The 21,239-nt window shown below is 38.6% G+C and overlaps 2 protein-coding genes and 1 long non-coding RNA gene across 3 annotated transcripts in view; 2 read left to right on the top strand and 1 right to left on the bottom strand.

The window, feature by feature from the left end:
* tm7sf3 (transmembrane 7 superfamily member 3) overlaps positions 1-4,209 on the bottom strand; it is a 38,944-nt gene extending 34,735 nt beyond the window's left edge. Inside the window, exons 1-2 of the mRNA XM_067428712.1 lie at positions 4,069-4,209; positions 943-1,097 (exon numbers count right to left, since the gene is read on the bottom strand). Of these exons, the coding sequence (XP_067284813.1) occupies positions 943-1,097; positions 4,069-4,138 (225 nt within the window). The 5' untranslated portion in view covers positions 4,139-4,209. The remainder of the gene's footprint in view (positions 1-942; positions 1,098-4,068) is intronic.
* Positions 4,210-4,254: 45 nt separating this feature from the next.
* On the top strand, positions 4,255-13,055 carry med21 (mediator complex subunit 21). The gene is made up of 4 exons (XM_067428715.1): positions 4,255-4,417; positions 6,143-6,257; positions 9,134-9,234; positions 12,378-13,055. Exons 1-4 carry the CDS (start codon positions 4,376-4,378, stop codon positions 12,555-12,557), a joined length of 438 nt encoding a protein of 145 aa, XP_067284816.1. The 5' UTR covers positions 4,255-4,375; the 3' UTR covers positions 12,558-13,055.
* Positions 13,056-15,244: 2,189 nt separating this feature from the next.
* On the top strand, positions 15,245-16,848 carry LOC137048750 (uncharacterized). The gene is made up of 3 exons (XR_010899510.1): positions 15,245-15,450; positions 16,096-16,214; positions 16,378-16,848. It is a non-coding gene; the product is annotated as an uncharacterized lncRNA (long non-coding RNA).
* The last annotated feature ends 4,391 nt before the right edge of the window (positions 16,849-21,239 follow it).

The raw sequence follows: 21,239 nt of genomic DNA, 5'->3' as shown, positions 1-21,239 counted from the left end.
TGCGCCCTCTAGGGGGCCCTCTGCTGGCCACGGGGCCCTTTGCAATTGCAAGGGTCGCTTAGTGGCTTGGCCGGCTCTGCCCACACTTCATGTAGATTTAATGGAGTTCACGTCACGTCAAATGAACAGATAAGAGCTGCGTTTTATTGATCAACAGCTGATTTCACAATCAAAGAGCGCAATATGAGCGAGCACGGCCACCGCACTGGTAAGATCATTCAGTGTCTTTACTTTTAATGAAGATGATTGTATGTTGAGCACCTACGATTTTACTTTCGGTTTAATTTGCGGTAGTTTGTGCGTTGAACTCTGCGGCGATGCGTGCTGCAGTACTGCTGTCATATCTGGCTATAGCATGACATAGCATATAACACACTCTTACACGTTTATTTTTTTAGCATTGTAGTTTTGACTGTAAAGAGACCCAGACCGTGCTTTTAGTATTTTGTGTATTTTTTTCTAAATGCTCCTGTTGTCTTCTGTGCCCAGATTTGAGTTTTGTTTAATACATTCAAGAAGCGTGCTTTCTTTGAGCAGGTCAAATTAAAGGTTTAGTTCATATAACTGACTGACAAAATTGTTTACATGAGAATGCAGTGAACCGTCAATGCATCGTGATATTGAATTGAACCGAATTGATGGCATGATAATTGTAAACGAACCGAACTGTGAGACCAGTGTAGGTTCACACCCCTATTCTGAGCAGCATTTCATGTTGATTTTAACTACGTGTCTGAACTTCTTGCACTAAAGCTGCATAACAGCTGACATTATGAATAGAAGGCATGGAGTTTGTGTGTGTGCGTGTGTGTGAGAGAAAGAGATCAGAGCTTGTGATTAAACTCTCACATGATGTCTTGCTCAGTCAACCCCCATGCAACTGGGTCAGTGTGTTTCTTACTCGTGTATGCCAGTGCTCTGTGTGTGTGTGTGATATCTTACCTGTGAGTATGAGAGTGTAACATTGTTGTGTTGTGTGTGAAACTGCAGCGTTATGAAGGAAACGTCTGCGGGAATCCGGGAAACTACAGCTTGAACCGTCCCGTTCACTGGGACACTCACATTCTGGAAGGTTCCCAAAGAAAACACCACACGGTCTGCAAAAAACATACAAGAACACGTTTATAACTGATTTCTGCCAATATTTTAATAAAAGGCACAATTCTGTTTATGTACTGTATGTATATATCTATCTCTCTCTCTCTCTCTATTATATATATATTACACAGTACACAGAGATATTATGTGCAAACAAACTTATTTTGGATGTGATTGACAGCATTTATATATACACTGATCAGGCATTACATTACTAATATATTGTGTTGATCCCCCTTTTGCTGACCCGTTGAGGTCCACTAGACCCCTGAAGGTGTGCTGTGGTATCTGGCACCAAGATGTTAGCAGCAGATTATTTAAGTCCTATAAGTTGTGAGGTGGGGCCTCCATGGATCAGACACATCCCACAGATGCTCGATTGGATTGAGATCTGGGGAATTTGGAGGCCGAGTCAACGCCTCAAACTCGCTGTTGTGCTCCTCAAACCATTCCTGAAGCGTTTGTGCTTTGTGTCAGGAGCATTATCCTGCTGGAAGAGCCACAGCCACCAGAATACCGTTTCCATGAAAGGCTGAACATGGTCTCAGCAATGCTTAGGTAGGTGGAGCGTGTCAAAGTAACATCCACATGGATGGAGGACCCAAGGTTTCCCAGCAGAACATTGGCCAAAGCATCACACTGCCTCCGCCGGCTCGCCTTCTTCCCATAGTGCATCCTGGGGCCATGTGTTCCCCAGGTAAGCCACACACACACACCCGGCCATCCACGTGATGTAAAAGAACACGTGATTCCTCAGACCAGGCCACCTTCTTCCATTGCTCCGTGGTCCAGTGCTGATGCTCACGTGCCACTGTTGGTGCTTTCGGCGGGGTCAGGGGTCAGAGGTCACCCTGACTGGTCAGCGGCTCTGCCGCCCCATACGCAACAAACTGAGATGCTCTGTGTATTCTGACAGCTTTCTATCAGAACCAGCATTAACTTCTGGAGCAGTTTGAGCTCCAGTAGCTCGTCTGTTTGATCGGACCCCACGGGCCAGCCTTCACTCCCCACGGTCATCAATGAGCCTTGGCCGCCCATGACCCTGTGGCCGGTTCTCCACTGTTCCTCTTGGAGCACTTTTGATAGATACTGACCACTGCAGACCGGGAACAGCCCACAAGAGCTGCAGTTTTGGAGATGCTCTGACCCAGTCGTCTAGCCGTCACAATCTGGCTCTTGTCAAACTCGCTCAAGTATTAATGCCTGGTAACACTTTACAGTAAGTTTTCATTAGTTAACTAAGAATTAACAATAACAGCATTAATTCATCTTAATTAATTTAATTTCAACATTTACTAATCAATCAAATGTTGTATTTGTTAACATTAGTTAATGCACTTTGAATAACATGAACAATGAACGACTGTATGTTAACATTAACAAAGATTAATACTGTAAAAATGTATTACTCATCGTTAGTTAATACATGAACTAATGTTAACAAATGAGCCCTTATTGTAAAGTGCCACCGTTACTACAATCTCTTTCAATCAAACACTGAGCGCTTCAAAAGAGGAAGTGGGGTTTGACAGTTTATGTGATTTAATCACGAAGAAGGCTCACGGTTGCTCAGACTTCCTGCCTGACTGTGAAATGTTACCTAATAATCAAGTCATCTGATTTCACAATGACTCACACACCTGAGTCAAAACAACACACACACAACTTCAAACCAAAACAGAAGGATTCTGCCTTCACAGCCACCGCAGGAGGCCGCTAAATATTCTCGTTTTTCTTGTTAAACATCATTTTTCATTCTGAATCGTAAGCAGGAATACGTTTTAAAATTAATTTTTAAAAAAGACAATCTTTTAGTGTAATTGCAAAAACGTCCACCTTCAGGTCTATTTGTTGTGAAACCTTTATTGATTTTTGTAAAGTACATTTAAGGATCATTTTTAAGTTGTTGAGGCAACTTAGCTTTACTTGGTTGTCCATATCATTTTTTCAAATTAGAATAATATGTGCATCTTAATAATTATTAGGCTTTTGGGGAAGGTTGTTATCTTGATCATCATGCATTGCATTAGAGGTTTTACAACTACAGAGCTTTGATCATAAAACTAAGACATACTATTGGCAGGTATAGAGATGACAGATCTTCATTTTATGCAAGTAGTCTGCTATGTTACTGTTATAAAGATCTTATGATTTATACCTAAATTTTGTCATGCTCTCTGGCCATCTGCAGCATATTTTTGAATAAAATAAAATACTTTTTACCTCCGTGGTAAAAGCTTGTTTATGATAGCTCCATAATTTTAATAATAAATAAAAGTGGAAAAAATAAATGTGGTAATAAATAAATGGGGGGAGGGGGGGTCTGGTGAAAAATAAAATTATACATACATTTTTAAATAAAAGTTTAAATACTAATTATATTTTTTGACATTTCTTTACGTTTTATGTTTTTTTACACTTCTTCATATATTTGTTTATTGATACTTAAATATATACATGCACATAATTACACACAGTACACACGCACACGTAAACAAACTTTTATTTTGAATGTGATTAATCGTGATTAATCAATTTTACAGCACTAATATTTTGCTTAAAGTTTTAATAATAAATAAAATTGGACATAAATAATTTTTTTTAGAAATAAATAAAAGTGGGAATAAATAAATGTAGAAAAATATACATAAATGTAAATAAATAATATAATAAATAAATAAATAAATAAATATCGGGAAAACGTACATTTATACATAAATAAGGAAATAAAAGTATACATACTAATTTATTTTTGTTTGTTATATATCTTTAGATAGTATGTTTTGTTTTAGTTTTTACACGTCGTATATTTAAGTTATTTATTAATAAGGCGAATTAAAGGAAAAGATCAGAATTTAGTTGGTAAATTGTGTCTCAGCTGCCTCACAATACAACAAAATGTGATTTATTTAATACATGCGCTTGTATCGCATGCGATTATGATAAATCGGTTATTGTTTGTTTACTCACTCTCATCCTGAGCGCGCACGGAACTGACCCACACGATGAGCAAAACGAAATATCCGCTTTTCGGTGGCATTTTCACAGATAAACTCGCGCTAGCAGCCGCGATCAGAAGCGGAGCTCATGCTGAAGCTTCACATTTAGCCTCCGGAAGAGTCACTCACTCCTGCCGCCCGCGTTGCCCTACAAATGCAACAACTTTTGAGTGAAACGAGCGTTTGCCTTGTTGTGATATGCGCATGCGCGGCTTGCCCCGTCACGTGATCTCGCTTTGAACCCCCGGCGGAAACGGAAAAGGAGAGATCGCGCCAACATGGCGGACAGGCTAACGCAGCTTCAAGATGCTGTGAACTCTGTAAGCCACATTTAAACGTTTATTTCACGATTTATATGCTCCACAAGACGGCGAATATCGTCAAATCATATTCGTTCAGTAGTCTGGTTCATTAAGGCGTGTTATGTGTGTGAATGGGTCATATTAATATACTGGCGTGTGACAGGGTTTGAGCATAGCATTCAGCTGTGAATGAATAAACTATTAAACTTTGCGCATTAATATGTAACTTACAGAAAGAAGTTAATAGATGTTCGTGTGATGCTAGTAGATGTTATTTTTAAGTAGTAATTTTTAATGTAATGCTATGTTATAAACACAGTAATTGGGATTAAAATGAATGTTTATTCAATTAACAATTAAATAAATAACGTTACACGTATAATATATTTGAACAAAAAACAGCTAATTGATGTTAGAATGATGATAGTGGATGCTATTTTAAAGTATTTTTTTAATAGGAAATAATGTAAATGTAATATTAGCCCTGTTATAAACACAGTAAGTGGGATTAAAATGCATATTTTAAATGAACATTGAGATAAATACATATTACCATTTATTTATATATATACTGGTATATGTATGTGTGTTTGTGTGTATATATATGTATGTATATATATATATATATATATCATACGTTTTCCTTGTATTCAGTTTTTTTACTAGTTTTTTAAAGTAAGTATTTAGTACTTTTTAAAATATTTTTTTAACACTTTTAAGTCAACAAGGTTCCATTTGTTAACTTTATTTAACAATGAAAATATTTCTAAAGTGTTTATTATTCTTGTTTGGGTTTTGTTAATGGTAATTTATTGCTTCAACCTCGTATTAGTACCAACCAGATCATCTCATCAAATTCTTTTAACTATCCCAAAAAAGAAAACCGCTTATGGTCGTTTAGCTTTTTGTTTTGCTGCTCCTAATGACTGGAATTTGGTACTAAAGTCACTGAAATCAGGATCATATATTTCAATTTCAGCATTCAAAAAACTATCAGGAGTGTTTTTATTGCAGAATGTAAATGTTTTCCATTAATGTTTTATATTTGTATTAGATATTTGTATGTCTGTCAGGAGATCTAATTCTCCTGCCAGGCTGATGTTGAAAATAAGAACTTGTTCTTAAGTCACAGGCCTGGTTAAATAAAGGTTTTAAAAAAATCCAACATTTACTAATACACATTAAAAATCAAAAGTTAATATCATTGGGTGGACCTAACTAAAACATGAATTAACAATGAACCATTCTATTGTTTTTTTAACTAACGTAAACAATTATTATTAACCACTGTAAACATGTATTGTTCTTAGTTAATGTGAGTTTAGTTAATGCGGCATTATTTTAAAGTGTTATAAAAAAATACATTTGCACTTAATTCCCAATATTAGCACTGAATGGTTAAACTTTTAATCATGTCGCATTATAAATAAAAAAGTCATCGTTATTTATTTAGTGCATTTTACAATGCAGATTGTTTCAAATCAGCTTTACAGTGATAATAGGAAATTAATGTAAGCGAAAAGTTATTGTCTAGCTAAAGTAAGTGTTTAATTGATTAATTTTTTATTGTAAAAAATCATTAGTTACATGACACCATTTGAACTCAAATTGGAAACTTTTAATGCGTTCTGTTCTGGCTGTTCATTTGCATGAACAAAGCAAAGACAAATACCCACTAAACCAACTGCATGGGTGGATTGTGTGTGTGATTAATTGCTGTGTGTGTGTGTGTGTGTGTTTCAGCTGGCGGATCAGTTCTGTAATGCGATTGGTGTCCTGCAGCAATGTGCGCCACCGGCTTCTTTCAGCAACATCCAGACCGCCATCAACAAAGACCAGCCTTCCAACCCTACAGAAGGTGCACAAAACAGGGCTGAATGGGGCGTGAGATGGGGTGTGCGATATATAGCGTCTGCGATAATATCGAAATTGTTGTTTTAACGTTGTGCGATCTGAGATTAATCGAGTATATCCCTCACACACACCCAGAGAGTGTGTGTGCGTATACGTGATGAAGTCTTGGAAGATTAGACTAGTGCTGGTGCACGCTTTCACTGCATGTGAGTCTATATTTATATCATTTAATATTTTTAATACATTTCTCAGGAAGAATCCAGATGATAACATGTGATATTGATTTTATACAAGTTTACTAAACAAGAGTTTAATATTAAGTGACTTACATTTTAGTCATATTGCCCATTTTTACTCTATTTCGCCAACCAGAATAGTTCAAAAACAAAGTCACAGCACTGTAATCGTGTCTCTGAGGCACACGCGGCGTTTCCTTACTAAATAAATCCGCTTTTTGAACAAATCATTTGACTTAAAGGTGGGGTGAAACACTCAGTTTCAGTCAATTTCATGTCAATCTTGAGTACCTATATAGTAGTATTGCATCCTTCATATCTCCGAAAAGTCTTTAGTTTTATTATATTTATAAAAGAAATATGGGCTGTACCGAGTCTTTCTGGAAAAAAACGAGCGCCTGGAGGCGTATTGAGTGGGCGGAGCTAAAGAATGACGAGCGCACCAAAAGCGTTGACGTCCTCAAGCGTGGAGAAACCCATGTATGCTATCGATCGGATTCAGCTAGTACGTGATCCAGAATCAGAATGAAATAAATTGAACAGGAGAGGAGCGCCACACATTCTCTATTGGAGACCGGTCGGGACTGGAGGCAGGCCAGTCAAGTACCCGTACCCTCTTCCTCCGCAGCCAGGACTTTGTAATGTGTGCAGAATGTGGTTTTGCATTGTCTTGTTGAAATATGCATGGACGTCCCTGGAAAAGATATCTTCTTGAAGGCAGCATATTATGCTCCAAAATCTCTATGTACTTTTCAGCATTAATGGTGCCTTCACAGAAGTGCTTCTGGACACTGTTAACATAAGGCTTCCTTTAGGCACAGTACAGTTTTAACTGGCATTTGTGGATGTAACTACGTATTGTGGTACTTGACAAAGGTTTGCCAAAGTAGTCCTGAGCCCATGTGGTGATATCGCTTCTAGATGAATGACGATTCTTGATGCAGTGCCGCCTGAGGGATCGGAGATCACGGTTGTTCAGCTTAGGCTTGCGGCCTTGTCCTTTACGCACTGAAATTCCTCCAGATTCCTTGAATCTTGTAATTATGTTATGCACTGTTGAATGTGAAATATCCAAATCTCTTCCTGTCTTTCTTTGAGGAACATTGTTTTTAAACATTTCAATAATTTTCTCACGTATTTGTTGTTAAACTGGCGATCCTCGGCCCATCTTTGCTCCTAAAGGATTAGATCTTTCTTGGATGCTGCTTTTGTACCAAATCATAATTTTAATCACCTGTTGACATCACCTGTTTCAAATCACATCATTATTTAACCCTTTTACCTCATTACTAGCCCTAAATTGCTCCTGTCCCAACTTTTTTTGATATGCATTTGGATGCATATTTACAAATGACATGAAGTTGACCAGACAAAACATGAAATATTTTGTGTTCATATTGTCAGCAATGAAATAGAAGTCAAAGTAAATTTAGAAATCACTACTTTCTTTTTTTATTTGCGTTTTCCAAACTGTCCCAACTTTTTCTGATTTGGGGTTGTATTTAAAACGGTACGATATCTTGATTTTGCGCTTTTCGGTATAAAATCTCTAAAAGCTCTATTTGAAGGATTTAAGCTCTGTGCATCTGGCAACCACAAGCATGTTTAAGAATTTTTAGTAATATTTATTTGAATAATATTTAAGAATAAATAGTGAGCGGGCCAATATTGTGCCGATTATTTGAAATCAATCGTCAGAAGCAGATATCGTTATCACGATTAAAATACAATTAATCGTGCAGCCCTAGAAAAGATGATTTCTGTCACTGAACACTGTGTGAACTGACCAACACACAGAATATGAAGAATATCAAAAACGTTAGGAGTCAGCTGATCACCAGTGCGAAGGTACCAGAACAAAAACGCACTCAGCAAAATATCGTCTTATTATCGTTATCGTGAAAATCCCAGAAAATAATGATATATAGTTTTTTTTTTAATTATCGCACATAAGCCTGTCACGATAGTCAATAAATCAATGAAGCGCATGATAAAAAAAAAAGGAGCTCTATAATTTTTCTGGATGCGATATTTTCCATTTGTATGCTTGTTTGTTTTCCTCGTCTCTTTCGCTGACCCTGGAACTCATGGCTCTTCGGTTGCGGAGCCGCACGCAAAGTTACGAAATTTGCCGTGCACACAGGCAAGAGAAATGGGATCCGCGTTGACGTCATTTTGCCGCACGCACCCTCGCGCTCATGCGGGCGCGTCGAGTATAAACAAGGCTTAAAGCTACACTGAAGTTGGCAGTTTGATAAATGCAAGTTAATTCTTCAGTTCAGTCTTTGTGTGCTAAAGGCACATAAGGTCCTGTAGAGATAGCAATACACATTCTGCTTTTTTTGCCTAATAAATGAAAAGCATGTCATCAATGTCTTAAAATGTTTTCTGTCTTCAGTGTTAAATAGTCTTTAGAAATAAAAGTTTATTGATCTGTGAAAATCTGTACCTTCTGCATTATTATGCCAATATCATTATTTTAAATGAAAATGGTCTTAGAATGACAATATTATCGTTTTTCGCAATAATTGGCCAATTTATCATCCAGCAAAATTTGTTATCGTGACAGGCCTATTCGCACACCCATAGCGTGAGAACACACTGTCTTGTTGTTTAACTGACGTGTTGTGTTGTGTTATTGTAGAATATGCTCAGCTGTTTGCCGCTCTGATAGCAAGAACAGCAAAAGATGTTGACGTGCTGATCGACTCTCTGCCCAGTGAAGAATCGACTGCTGCTCTGCAGGTACGTTCATCTGCATATTTACCCACTGTTTCAAAACCAGCCTTCTGTATTTTAAAGGCGTCCCTTATGCTTTTTCTCCATGTTCATATGTTTTCAGCGTGTTATGTTGCTGTTTGAGTATGAACAGTTCTCTATATCAGTGAACTCCTAAAGCACTGTAGTTTCAAATCTCTGTTTGGTACCATAGTGAATGAACTGGGCTTAGTGGGCTAAGCTAAATGCTATCAGATCGTCACCACGTGTCAGAGAGATTAAGTGCACGCACTGAGACGAGAGAGGTGTGTGTCAACTCGTCTTAGTTAAGGGAATAACATAGTTTAATATGAAAACGCGGTGAAGGATCCCTTTAATAAATCACAATAAATTCTAAATGTAGCGCAGCTTTTGCGGCTTCATGTAGTGCTGCTGCGTCACACTGTTTACATCTCGCGTAATGGCATACAGGGAATGGAGAAAGTTGCATTCTATCACAAAAACAGAGACCACTGTTATCAAAAGTATGGGAATACTTTAAACAGAGGGCAAATAAAATGGCCCTTTGTTCCCTTTGCAAAACCGATATGGTGTACCACGGCAGCACAACTGCGATGCGCGAGCACCTCAGAGGGAAACATCTCAGCGCTCTCCGGTGTTACGGTGTAACTGGTTTCCGTGTGATCTGGTGACCAACTTCCTGGTTCAGGTCTGATATTCTTGCGCTTGCGGCATTCTGAAAAGTTGAGATGTTTTTAACTCGATGCGGTGTGGACGCGCCTGGAAAAAACGAGCTTCCGTTATGAGCGTGCTTATCGCGCACCTACATTGGAAATAATTAACTTGAGCGTGCAAAAGAGTGATATGTGAACGGCCCCTTAAAAGACAGAGCGCCGCGAGACAAGAGTCACAAACCACCGAGCTACCCCGAATCTGCTCCAGATCTCTGGAAACCATGATAAACCATAGCAGAACCCCGACTACATTTTATGGTTTGTGATGCTAAAGAACATTTCATGACGTCTCAGACAACTGTAAATTTATGGCTACTGTGGTGTAATTATAAACGCTATCATAAACTCATATTTACCATAGTAATATAATTTTTTTTTGCCTCTTTATTATTTTATGCTGTAAAAACTTCAACCACATTGGTTGAAAATGAATAAAGGTTGAAATATTATATTAGAAGTTGTACTTATTTTTTTATTTTATTTTTTGTAAAGTTATCCAAAGGATTCATGAGCTAATTACAAAAAAGAACATTAGATTAATTATTTATTGCAATAAAAATAATCGTTAGATTAGTTGACCAACCGGAAAAATAATCGGTAGATTAGTCGACCAATCAGGAGAAATAATCGTTAGATTAGGCGACCAATCGGAAAAATAATCGGTAGAATAGTCGACCAATCGAAAATAATCGTTAGATCAGGCGGCCAATCGAAAAATAATCGCTAGATTAGCCGATCCAATCGGAAAATAATCGTTAGATTAGGTGACCAATCGGAAAATAATCATTAGATTAGGCGACCAATCGGAAAATAATCATTAGATTAGTCGACCAAATCGAAAATAATCGTTAGATTAGTCGACCAAACGGTAAAAATAATCATTAGATTAGTCGACCAACCGGAAAAATAATCATTAGATTAGTCGACCAACCGGAAAAATAATCATTAGATTAGTCGACCAACCGGAAAAATAATCGCTAGATTAGTCAACCAAATCGAAAATAATCGTTAGATTAGTCGACCAAAGGGAAAAATAATCATTAGATTAGTCGACCAAACGGAAAAATAATCATTAGATTAGTCGACCAAACGGAAAAATAATCATTAGATTAGTCGACCAACCGGAAAAATAATCATTAGATTAGTCGACCAATTGAAAAAATAATCATCGGATTAGTCGACCAACCGGAAAAATAATCGCTAGATTAGGCGACCAACCGGAAAAATAATCGCTAGATTAGGCGACCAACCGGAAAAAGAATCATTAGATTAGTCAACCAACCGGAAAAATAATGGTTAGATTAGTCGACCAACCGGAAAAATAATCGTTAGATTAGTCGACCAATTGAAAAAATTATCGTTAGATTAGTCGACCAATCGAAAAAATTATCGTTAGATTAGTCGACCAATCGAAAAATAATCATTAGATTAGTCGACCAAACGGAAAAATAATCATTAGATTAGTCGACCAACCGGAAAAATAATCATTAGATTAGTCGACCAAACGGAAAAATAATCATTAGATTAGTCGACCAACCGGAAAAATAATCATTAGATTAGTCGACCAATTGAAAAAATAATCATCGGATTAGTCGACCAACCGGAAAAATAATCGCTAGATTAGGCGACCAATCGGAAAATAATCATTAGATTAGTCGACCAACCGGAAAAAAAATCATTAGATTAGTCGACCAACCGGAAAAAGAATCATTAGATTAGTCAACCAACCGGAAAAATAATGGTTAGATTAGTCGACCAACCGGAAAAATAATCGTTAGATTAGTCGACCAATTGAAAAAATTATCGTTAGATTAGTCGACCAATCGAAAAAATTATTGTTAGATTAGTCGACAGAAAAAATAATCGTTAGTTGCAGCTCTAGCTTCATGTCCTGCCCATAGTTGCCCATAAATAGTCTGTGAAACGCCCACAAGTATATATTTATCGATTGTGAAATCATGGCAAACACAGAGAGGAAATCAAAAAAACGTAACTTTACTCATTGTGAAGTAGAAGTTATCGTTGGCGAGGTGGAAACGGTGGCACAGTGTGGGCATTACTAATGCCTTAAAGGCACTTGAGTGCAAAAGGTTGCAGAAGCCGCTAATGCTGTAGCCTCACCTCGGACAGTTTGTAATTTACAGAATAGGGTTTTCATTGTGTTTGTGTTCAGTCTGTCTCAGTTGTTGTCTTTAAGGTAATATTTCAGTTGACAGTTTTTTAAAGTTTTTAGTTTTTTCTTTAGGGGTAGGCTAAAGGAGAAGCATAGAGCGCCCTCTTGCGGGTCCAGACGTAGCTTAATATTTATTCTTGTCAGTCAGTATGAATTAAATTTGATATATAAGTCGCAGGACTAGCCAAACTATGGGAAAAAAGTGCAACTTATAGTCCGTAAAATACGGTAATCTAATCCGTAGCCTCCCTCTTGTTTCTCAGGCCGCCAGTCTTAGGCAATTGGAAGAGGAGAACCAGGAAGCCGCGGCCCGTCTGGAGGAAGTGGTTTACAGAGGAGACATGCTTTTGGAGAAGATCCAATCAGCTCTCGCAGACATCGCCCAATCACAGCTGCGCACACGCAGCGGAGCCCCAAGTCAGCCGACGCCCCCAGAGTCCTGACACGGACCAAAACATGGACCTAACCAAACATGGACTATAGCGTCTGTTCACAGTAGTGTTGCCAAAAGTACCGACCGCGATAACAAATTGGTACTGAAATGTTAAAAATGTGACGCTTCGAGCGCTGTTTGAGCTGTAATCGGAAACACCTCTGATTGGCCATTGTGCTCACGCTCATCAAATATGTCTGATTGGCTACAATGATCAACACGGCAGCAGTTTGAAAGCACACGAAAGTGTTCTGGAAAAGCGGGAGCGTTCAAGCAGGCTTCAACTTGGGACCAGTAGGCTTATAGACGCCTGCATTTAAACGCTCCGTGTGTATTTGTGCAAGCGCTCCGTGAAAAGCATCAGTCGTGTATCTTAAAGGAACACTCCACTTTTATTTTTTTGAAAATAGGTTTATTTTCCAAGACCCTTAGAGTTGAGCAGTTGAGTTTTACCGTTTTTGAATCCATTCAGCCGATCTCTGTATCTGGCGGTAGCACTTTTAGCATAGCTTAGCATAGATCATTGAATCGGATTAGACCGTTAGCATCACGCTCAAAAATGACCAAAGACTTTCACTGTATTTTCCTTTTTAAAACATGACTCTTCTGTAGTTACATCGTGTACTAAGACCAACGGAAAATGAAAAGTTGGGATTTTTTTTAGACCGATATAGCTAGGAACTTTTTTCTGCGTAATATCACTGCGCTGCTACACCCATGGGACGGCCGCAAAGTTCCCTGATTATTACGCAGGAATGAGAGAATAGTTCCTATCTATAATCGTTCTAAAAATCAAAACTTTCTGTTGGTCTTAGTACACGATGTAACTACAGAATAGTAAACTTTTAAATTGGAAAAATATTATCTTTGAAAAAATAAAGTCTTTGGTCATTTTTCAGCGTGATGCTAACGGTCTAATCCGATTCAATGATGTATGCTAAGCTATGCTAAAAGTGCTACCGCCAGATACAGAGATCGGCTGAATGGATTCAAAAATGGTAAAACTCGACGGTTTAACTCTGAGGGTCTTGGAAAATGAGCCTATTTTCAAAAAAAGTGGAGTGTTCCTTTAATAACATGTTTGTGAAGCGCTGATCGTAGTAGCCAATCACAGACATATTTGATGAGCGTGTGAGCACAACGGCCAATCAGAGGTGTTTACGATTCCGCTCAACAGCGCTCAAAGCGTCACATTTTTACCATTTCAGTATCGATTTGGTATCACGGTCTGTACATTTAACAACACTAGTTCACAGCAGGGATTTTATACTCCTCCTCCATCGATTGCAGGAGATCTTGTGTTAAATGTACAGTTTGTTTCTGGACTGAACTTCCCATCGCACGTCTTTATTATGTGACACCTGGCATTGTTTTCTACCTGATAACAGTATATGTTCAGCATCCATCAATCTGCAATTAACGGTCAGCGGCTGCTGGGTAAGTTGGTTTTTTGTATATTTAATGATATTATTTTTCTTGCCGGGATCATGCAGTGATGGGTGCTGTGTGTTTTGAAAGAAATTTAGTCTGTGTTTAACCAATAAACAAATGTTGTTTGAAGGGCTTGTTGTTCATTGCAAATTGTGAGTGGTATTTTTTTTGCATGCAATGTCATTGTCACTGAATGAATGAAGAGACTGTCCTTTAAAAACGCATGCGAATGATGTCTAGCACACGACTGAATAGCGCTGAAATTTAAAGGGATAGTTCATCCAGAAATGACCATTGTCATCATTTATAGTGTTCCAAACCTGTATTAGTTGCTTTCTTCTGCTGAACACACACACACACAAAAGGTTTTTAAAAAACCTTTCCTGTAGCTCAAACAGTAGAGCGTGGCGCTAGCAACGGAAAGCAAGAATTGACAATAATGTGAGATGTGTACCTTGAATGCAATATAAGTCGCTTTGGATAAAAGCGTCTGCCAAATGCATAAATGTATATGTAAAAAAAAAAAATCTATTCAAAAAGTTGACCCAATTGACTTCCATCGTAAAAAATACTATGGATGTAAATGGGGACCAACATTCTTCAAAATATTGTTTGTGTTCAGCATAAGAAATAAACTCATAGAGGTTTGGAACAACTTGAGGGTGAGAAAATGACAATTTTAATTTTTGGGTGAACTGCCCCTTTAATTATAAGATTTGTTCACTGTTATTAGTGTGAGTGGTGCCATCTGCCGGTCATATATAAGCGAATTTAATGTCCTTTAACTTTGATAATGTCCTCCAACTTTGTTTATAAAAAATATATATTTCTCGACTGAATAAAAAATAGCAATTAAAAAAATCAGATCATCGCGTGACGTTTGCGTTTTTCCACCCAATAAAAGCTCGTCTCTTTAACAACGTCACAGCGTGGTGTCGTCGTTCGTCGAGTGGGGATTTTTCCAGAAAACGAGTCATTAGCGAGGTAAGAGTCTACATAATATATTAATAATAATATTTAGAACTCGCGAAATATTAATAAAACATTTCTAACGAGCATTTAAAAACATTCAGGCTGCTGTGAAAGTCGTAACTTATAAAACATTAACTATTTCTTTCCACACGATATAATCAAAAAACTTATTATAATGTAAATATAGACTATAAATGCATGTAGATTTATATTATGTAAGCAATTTATTTAATCAGAATACAACTTTCGGATGGCCGTTAATTTCGAACCACATGATACGTTACGTTACTGTACCAGCCATGGTAAGTTACCAGCGGAGGCGATAAAATATCATAATTTCTGTTTTGTGCTTTACAACTGTATCGTCTATAAAGGCAGTATTTACGGTGGTTACTGCCATAAGGTAAACACATTTTAGGTCAAATTAATTAGCTCATTAAAAGTACACAATAACAGTAAAAGCGGACTTGACTTGAATGTACATCGATGGAGAATTAAGGGTAACTATCTTTTAAGCTGTTGTTTTGTCTACCTCATATTTACATAAATATATTTTTTTTGTATTAATATAGCCAGAAAATAAAATGTCGAATAATACAGCTGGAAAATGCCAGTTCATGCAAATCATCATCTCCGTTTTAATTAGGCCTGTAAATGCAAATTTGGATTTTTAAAAAAAAAAATGGGTTTCCTCACGAGTTTCTTATATTTAGATTTTAGTTTTCTCATGTTCATTGACATTTTGCAAATTGACACTGCTTCAATCTTTAGTAGCATATTTATGGTTGAGTAGATAAATTGTCGTAAATGTTTCAGAGCTGCTAATTGTGTGTGTGTGTGTGTGTGTGTGTGTGTGTGTGTGTGTGTGTGTGTGTGTGTGTGTGTGTGTGTGTGTGTGTGTGTGTGTGTGTGTGTGTGTGTGCAAAGTAAATCAACACGTGAAAAATACATACCTGCAATATAATTATAATGATGAGCATGTGTCAATTACAACAGATCTAACTGACATTTTATGAGGGAGCTAATGGAAGCGAGGTTTCTCTCTCTCTCTCTCTCTCTCTCTCTCTCTCTCTCTCTCTCTCTCTCTCTCTCTCTCTCTCTCTCCACACACACACCTGACATACCTGTCTGGATTTGTTTTTCAGGAGCTTTTACGCAGTGACACAAATTTCGGCGTTGGTTTTGAAATATCTGGAGAAGTCGATCCAGTGTTTTTCCTGATCCTATTCCTGATCCTGAGCCAGTCCTGGAGTTCCTTTGGCAGGTGTAAATGCACTTAAACACCAGTAGGAGTAAAAAAAATTAAAGATAGGAGAGTTTATAAAGATATAGAAAGATATTGAGTTTCATCGAGACCTTTGTGTTATATAATCGACTCATTAAGCGTATCGCTGAGAGATGTTCACTAATGTGTATTATGTCTGCAGATGATCCCTGAGCTGTGATGGTCTAGTGGTCAAACACACGTTCTCTGTGTGTGAGGCTGCGTTAGCGACGTGGGTTCGAATCTCACCTTATCCTGTTGGGATGATCCTCAACTTTAAACGCTTTATTGTGAAAGCACCGGTGCGGTTAAAGGTGAAATATAAGTTCCAGCAAGTGCAAAGACAAGAGATCTGTGGCTCACTGGTATGAGCGCTGCCTCACGGTTCAGAGGTTGCCGGTTCGAATCCCGGTCAGATCTCCAAGAAATGAACGAGCGGAGCGAGTGCAGGATGGAGGGATGTTGAGGAGATGACAGTGGAGTGGATGGAGGAATGTGGAGGAGCCGGAGTCAAGACCACAGAGGAGCAGCTGGTTATCCAGAAAAAAAGCTGGAAATTTGTCGACTTAGTCTGGAGGATGGATATTTTTTATATAAGTCGACATCTAAATAATAGATAACCGCTGCTGGATATGGTCCCAGAAATCCCCAGGGGGAGGAGTATTGGATATTGCCTCCCCCCTTTGTGTCCGTCCTTCTCTCACTCTCCTGTCCGGATGTGGAGCTCCTGCCACAGCCTGTCTCAGATCCAGATCAGGCAACCGTTCCTCAACGCAACCACGCTTCAGTGACCAGGCCGGTTTCGAACCGGGAACCTCTCGACCGGAGAGGACATGCTCACACCACTGAGCCACTGGCACTTCCACACTACACCTGCTTTTTTTTGGGGGCATGTCTTTTTTATTTGGGACCAAACCAGTGAAACGTAAGATTGTAACAAGAAAGAGCGGGGCTCGAACCCAGATTCTCCACATGACGGAGCGGGATTTATACCACTGAGCCACTGGAGCGTTCACACTCAAGCTAATTTTTTGGGGGGCATGTCTTTTTTATTGGGACCAAACCAGTGAAACGTAAGATTGTAACAAGAAAGAGCGGGGCTCGAACCCAGATTCACCACAGGACAGAGTGGTGTTTATACCACTGAGCCACTGGAGCTTTCACACTCTAGCTAATTTTTTTGGGGGGCATGTCTTTTTTATTTGGACAAATCAAGTTAAACTTAAGATTTTTACAAGAAAGAGCAGGACTCGAACACAGATTCTCCACATGACAGAGCAGCATTCATACCACTGAGCCACTGGAGCGTTCGCACTCAAGCTAATTTTTTGGGGAGGCATGTCTTTTTTATTGGGACCAAACCAGTGAAACGTAAGATTTTCACAAGAAAGAGCGGGGCTAGAACCCAGACTCTCCACATGATGGAGCAGCTTTTATACCACTGAGCCACTGGAGCGTACACACTCTAGCTAATTTTTTGGGGGCATGTCTTTTTTATTTGGATAAAACCAGTTAAACTTAAGATTTTCACAAGAAAGAGCGGGACTCGAACCAAGATTCTCCACATGACGGAGCGGCATTTACACCACTGAGCCACTGGAGCGTTCACACTCAAGCTAATTTTTTGGGGGGCATGTCTTTTTTATTGGGACCAAACCAGTGAAACATAAGATTTTCACAAGAAAGAGCGGGACTCAAACCCAGATTCTCCACATGACAGAGCGGCGTTTATACCACTGAGCCACTGGAGCTTTCACGCTTGTCTTTCTTTATTTTGGGGACATGTCTTTTTTATTTGGACCAAACCAGTTAAACTTAAGATTTTCACAAAAAAGAGCAGGACTCGAACCCAGATTCTCCACATGACGGATCGGCATTTATACCACTGAGCCACTGGAGCGTTCGCACTCAAGCTAATTTTTTGGGGGGCATGTCTTTTTTATTGGGACCAAACCAGTGAAACGTAAGATTTTCACAAGAAAGAGCGGGACTCAAACCCAGATTCTCCACATGACAGAGCGGCGTTTATACCACTGAGCCACTGGAGCTTTCACGCTTGTCTTTCTTTATTTTGGGGACATGTCTTTTTTATTTGGACCAAACCAGTTAAACTTAAGATTTTCACAAAAAAGAGCAGGACTCGAACCCAGATTCTCCACATGACGGATCGGCATTTATACCACTGAGCCACTGGAGCGTTCGCACTCAAGCTAATTTTTTGGGGGGCATGTCTTTTTTATTGGGACCAAACCAGTGAAACGTAAGATTTTCACAAGAAAGAGCGGGGCTTGAACCCAGATTCTCCACATGCTGGAGCAGCATTTAGACCACTGAGCCACTGGAGCGTTCACACTCTAGCTAATTTTTTGGGGGCATGTCTTTTTTATTTGGATAAAACTAGTTAAACTTAAGATTTTCACAAGAAAGAGCGGGACTCGAACCCAGATTCGCCACATGACAGAGCGGCGTTTATACCACTGAGCCACTGGAGCGTTCGCACTCAAGCTAATTTTTTTGGGGGCATGTCTTTTTTATTTGGATAAAACCAGTTAAACTTAAGATTTTCACAAGAAAGAGCGGGACTCGAACCCAGATTCTCCACATGACGGAGTGGCGTTCATACCACTGAGCCACTGGAGCTTTCATGATCTGGCTAATTTTTTGGGGGCATGTCTTTTTTATTTGGATAAAACCAGTTAAACTTAAGATTTTCACAAGAAAGAGAGGGACTCGAACCCAGATTCTCCACATGACGGAATGGCGTTCATACCACTGAGCCACTGGAGCTTTCACGCTTGTCTTTCTTTATTTTGGGGGGCATGTCTTTTTTATTTGGACAAAACCAGTTAAACTTAAGATTGTAACAAGAAAGAGCGGGACTCGAACCCAGATTGTCCACATGAAATAGAGGCACTTACACCACTGAGCCACTGGAGCTTTCACGCTCATGCTAATTTTTTTTGGGGCCATGTCTTTTTTATTTGGACAAATCCAGTTAGACTTTAGATTTTCACAAGAAAGAGCGGGACTCGAAACCAGATTCTCCACATGAAATAGAGGCGCTTACACCACTGAGCCACTGGAGCTTCTGTTCACAAGCTCTTCTTTTTGTGAGGAGTTTTGTCTTAATCCTTCAGAACCAGTGAAACTAAAGAAATGCTTTCATGAGGAACAGCTAAAGACTCAAACTCAGGACTCTATGACTGAAGCACCACAGCTTATCTCATGAGCCAGTCTGAGTCTGAGACGCCAACGGCTGTTCTTGAGTTTCATCGAGACCTTTGTGTTATATAATCGACTCATTAGGCGTATCGCTGAGAGATGTAGATTCAGGTTTAAAGCTCATCTTAACGTGTTTAAGCTGGTAAAAGCTGCTCAGCATTGATCGAGAACTCATTGCCTACTCTGTCAGATGTCAAGCAGCTTTTCACACGTCATAAAACGTTTTGTGTGTTTGTTTCTGGACATTGAAATATGCAAATTTATATTTATATGCTGAATACCTGCACAAAATAAACATAGAGTTTAACCTATCCTGCGTATAAACAGTATCGGTATATGTGCCATTTTGTATGTTTTAAAATAAACAAAAAGGTTCAAAAAAAAGTCTGAAGACCTAAAAAAAAAAAAAACACACTTTCACCGCCTGTGGCGATTTGAGTAAAATACACGAGTCTAATGAGCTTAAATGTGCTACACTTCTCTAAGAGGGTAAGAGCAGAAAAACACATGACCTGCCAATAATATCTATTTATGTTCAGTTCTGTCTTCTGCTCAAACTAATACATTCACAAATAAGTCATTAAAGTTAACCGGGTCACACACTCGGCATTAAGTGTTGTGAATTACAACAAAACTAATTTAAAAGCGTTTTGCCTTTCTTACACATCGAGTCTAATGATCTTAAATGTACTATCCTTCTGCTAGAGGGTGAGAGCAGAAGAAAATATTCATAACGTAACATAACATGAACAGCCAATCAGATCTATTTACACTGTCTATCTGCAAATCGAGTCTAATGAACTTAAAAGAGTTTCGCCCTCCTGTGGTGACTTGAGTGAATTACAAATCGAGTCTAATGACTCTTATAAGTTCATTAGACTCGATTTGCAGATAGACAGTGTAAATAGATCTGATTGGCTGTTCATGTTATGTTACGTAATGAATATATTCTTCTGCTCTCACCCTCTAGCAGAAGGATAGTACATTTAAGATCATTAGACTCGATTTGTAGTTAACTCAGATCGCCACAGGAGGGAGAAACTCTTTTGAGGTCATTGGTGTTTGTGGTTTATGGGGGGTGGCTTCACGCAAATCATTGCCGAATGAGCAATTTGATTAACTTTAATGATTTATTTGCGAGTATATTTGTTTGAGCAGAAGACAGGACTGAACATAAATAATGTAGTATAGCTATTATTGGCAGGTCATGTGTTTTTCTGCTCTCACCCTCTTAGAGAAGTGTAGCACATTTAAGCTCATTAGACTCGTGTATTTTACTCAAATCACCACCAGAGGCAGCAGAAACAATCTTAAATATTAAATTAACTTTACAAAAAGAAAAAGAAGCTGTTTCACGGCAAAAATCCAATACGGTTTTCATAAAGAAAATCTTAATTTAAACAGATAATTTTGTTTAGCTAGATTATAAGAATAAAGAATAAGTACGGTACTACGAAGCCCTTTACGTGACATGCAGTAAAAAAACTAGTAGGATAAATCATGTGCACGGTTTACAATTTCATTCCCTCGACTTACTAAATCGTGTTACAATTTTTAAATCGAGGGAACAAAATAGTAAATTGTGACCACTGTTTACCTTTTTTTCCTTGCATGTCATGTAAGGTATGGTACAAATCCTTGCGGAGCAGCTTCACAAACTCCGTAGCCCAGAGGATGATCGTTTGACTTTCATTCATGAAAGCTTTGGTTCGAATCCCACGTTTGCGTCTGTACATCATCATTTACTCAAGCTCACAACACTCATCAGTGACTCCGGAGATAAAGAGTTGTGCTTTAATCACG

The sequence above is a fragment of the Pseudorasbora parva genome, chromosome 20 (assembly GCF_024679245.1).
Source record: "Pseudorasbora parva isolate DD20220531a chromosome 20, ASM2467924v1, whole genome shotgun sequence".
Classification (NCBI taxonomy): domain Eukaryota; kingdom Metazoa; phylum Chordata; class Actinopteri; order Cypriniformes; family Gobionidae; genus Pseudorasbora; species Pseudorasbora parva.
The sequence above is the reverse complement of the archived record's forward strand: the minus strand, read 5'-3'. Positions and strand labels throughout refer to the sequence as shown.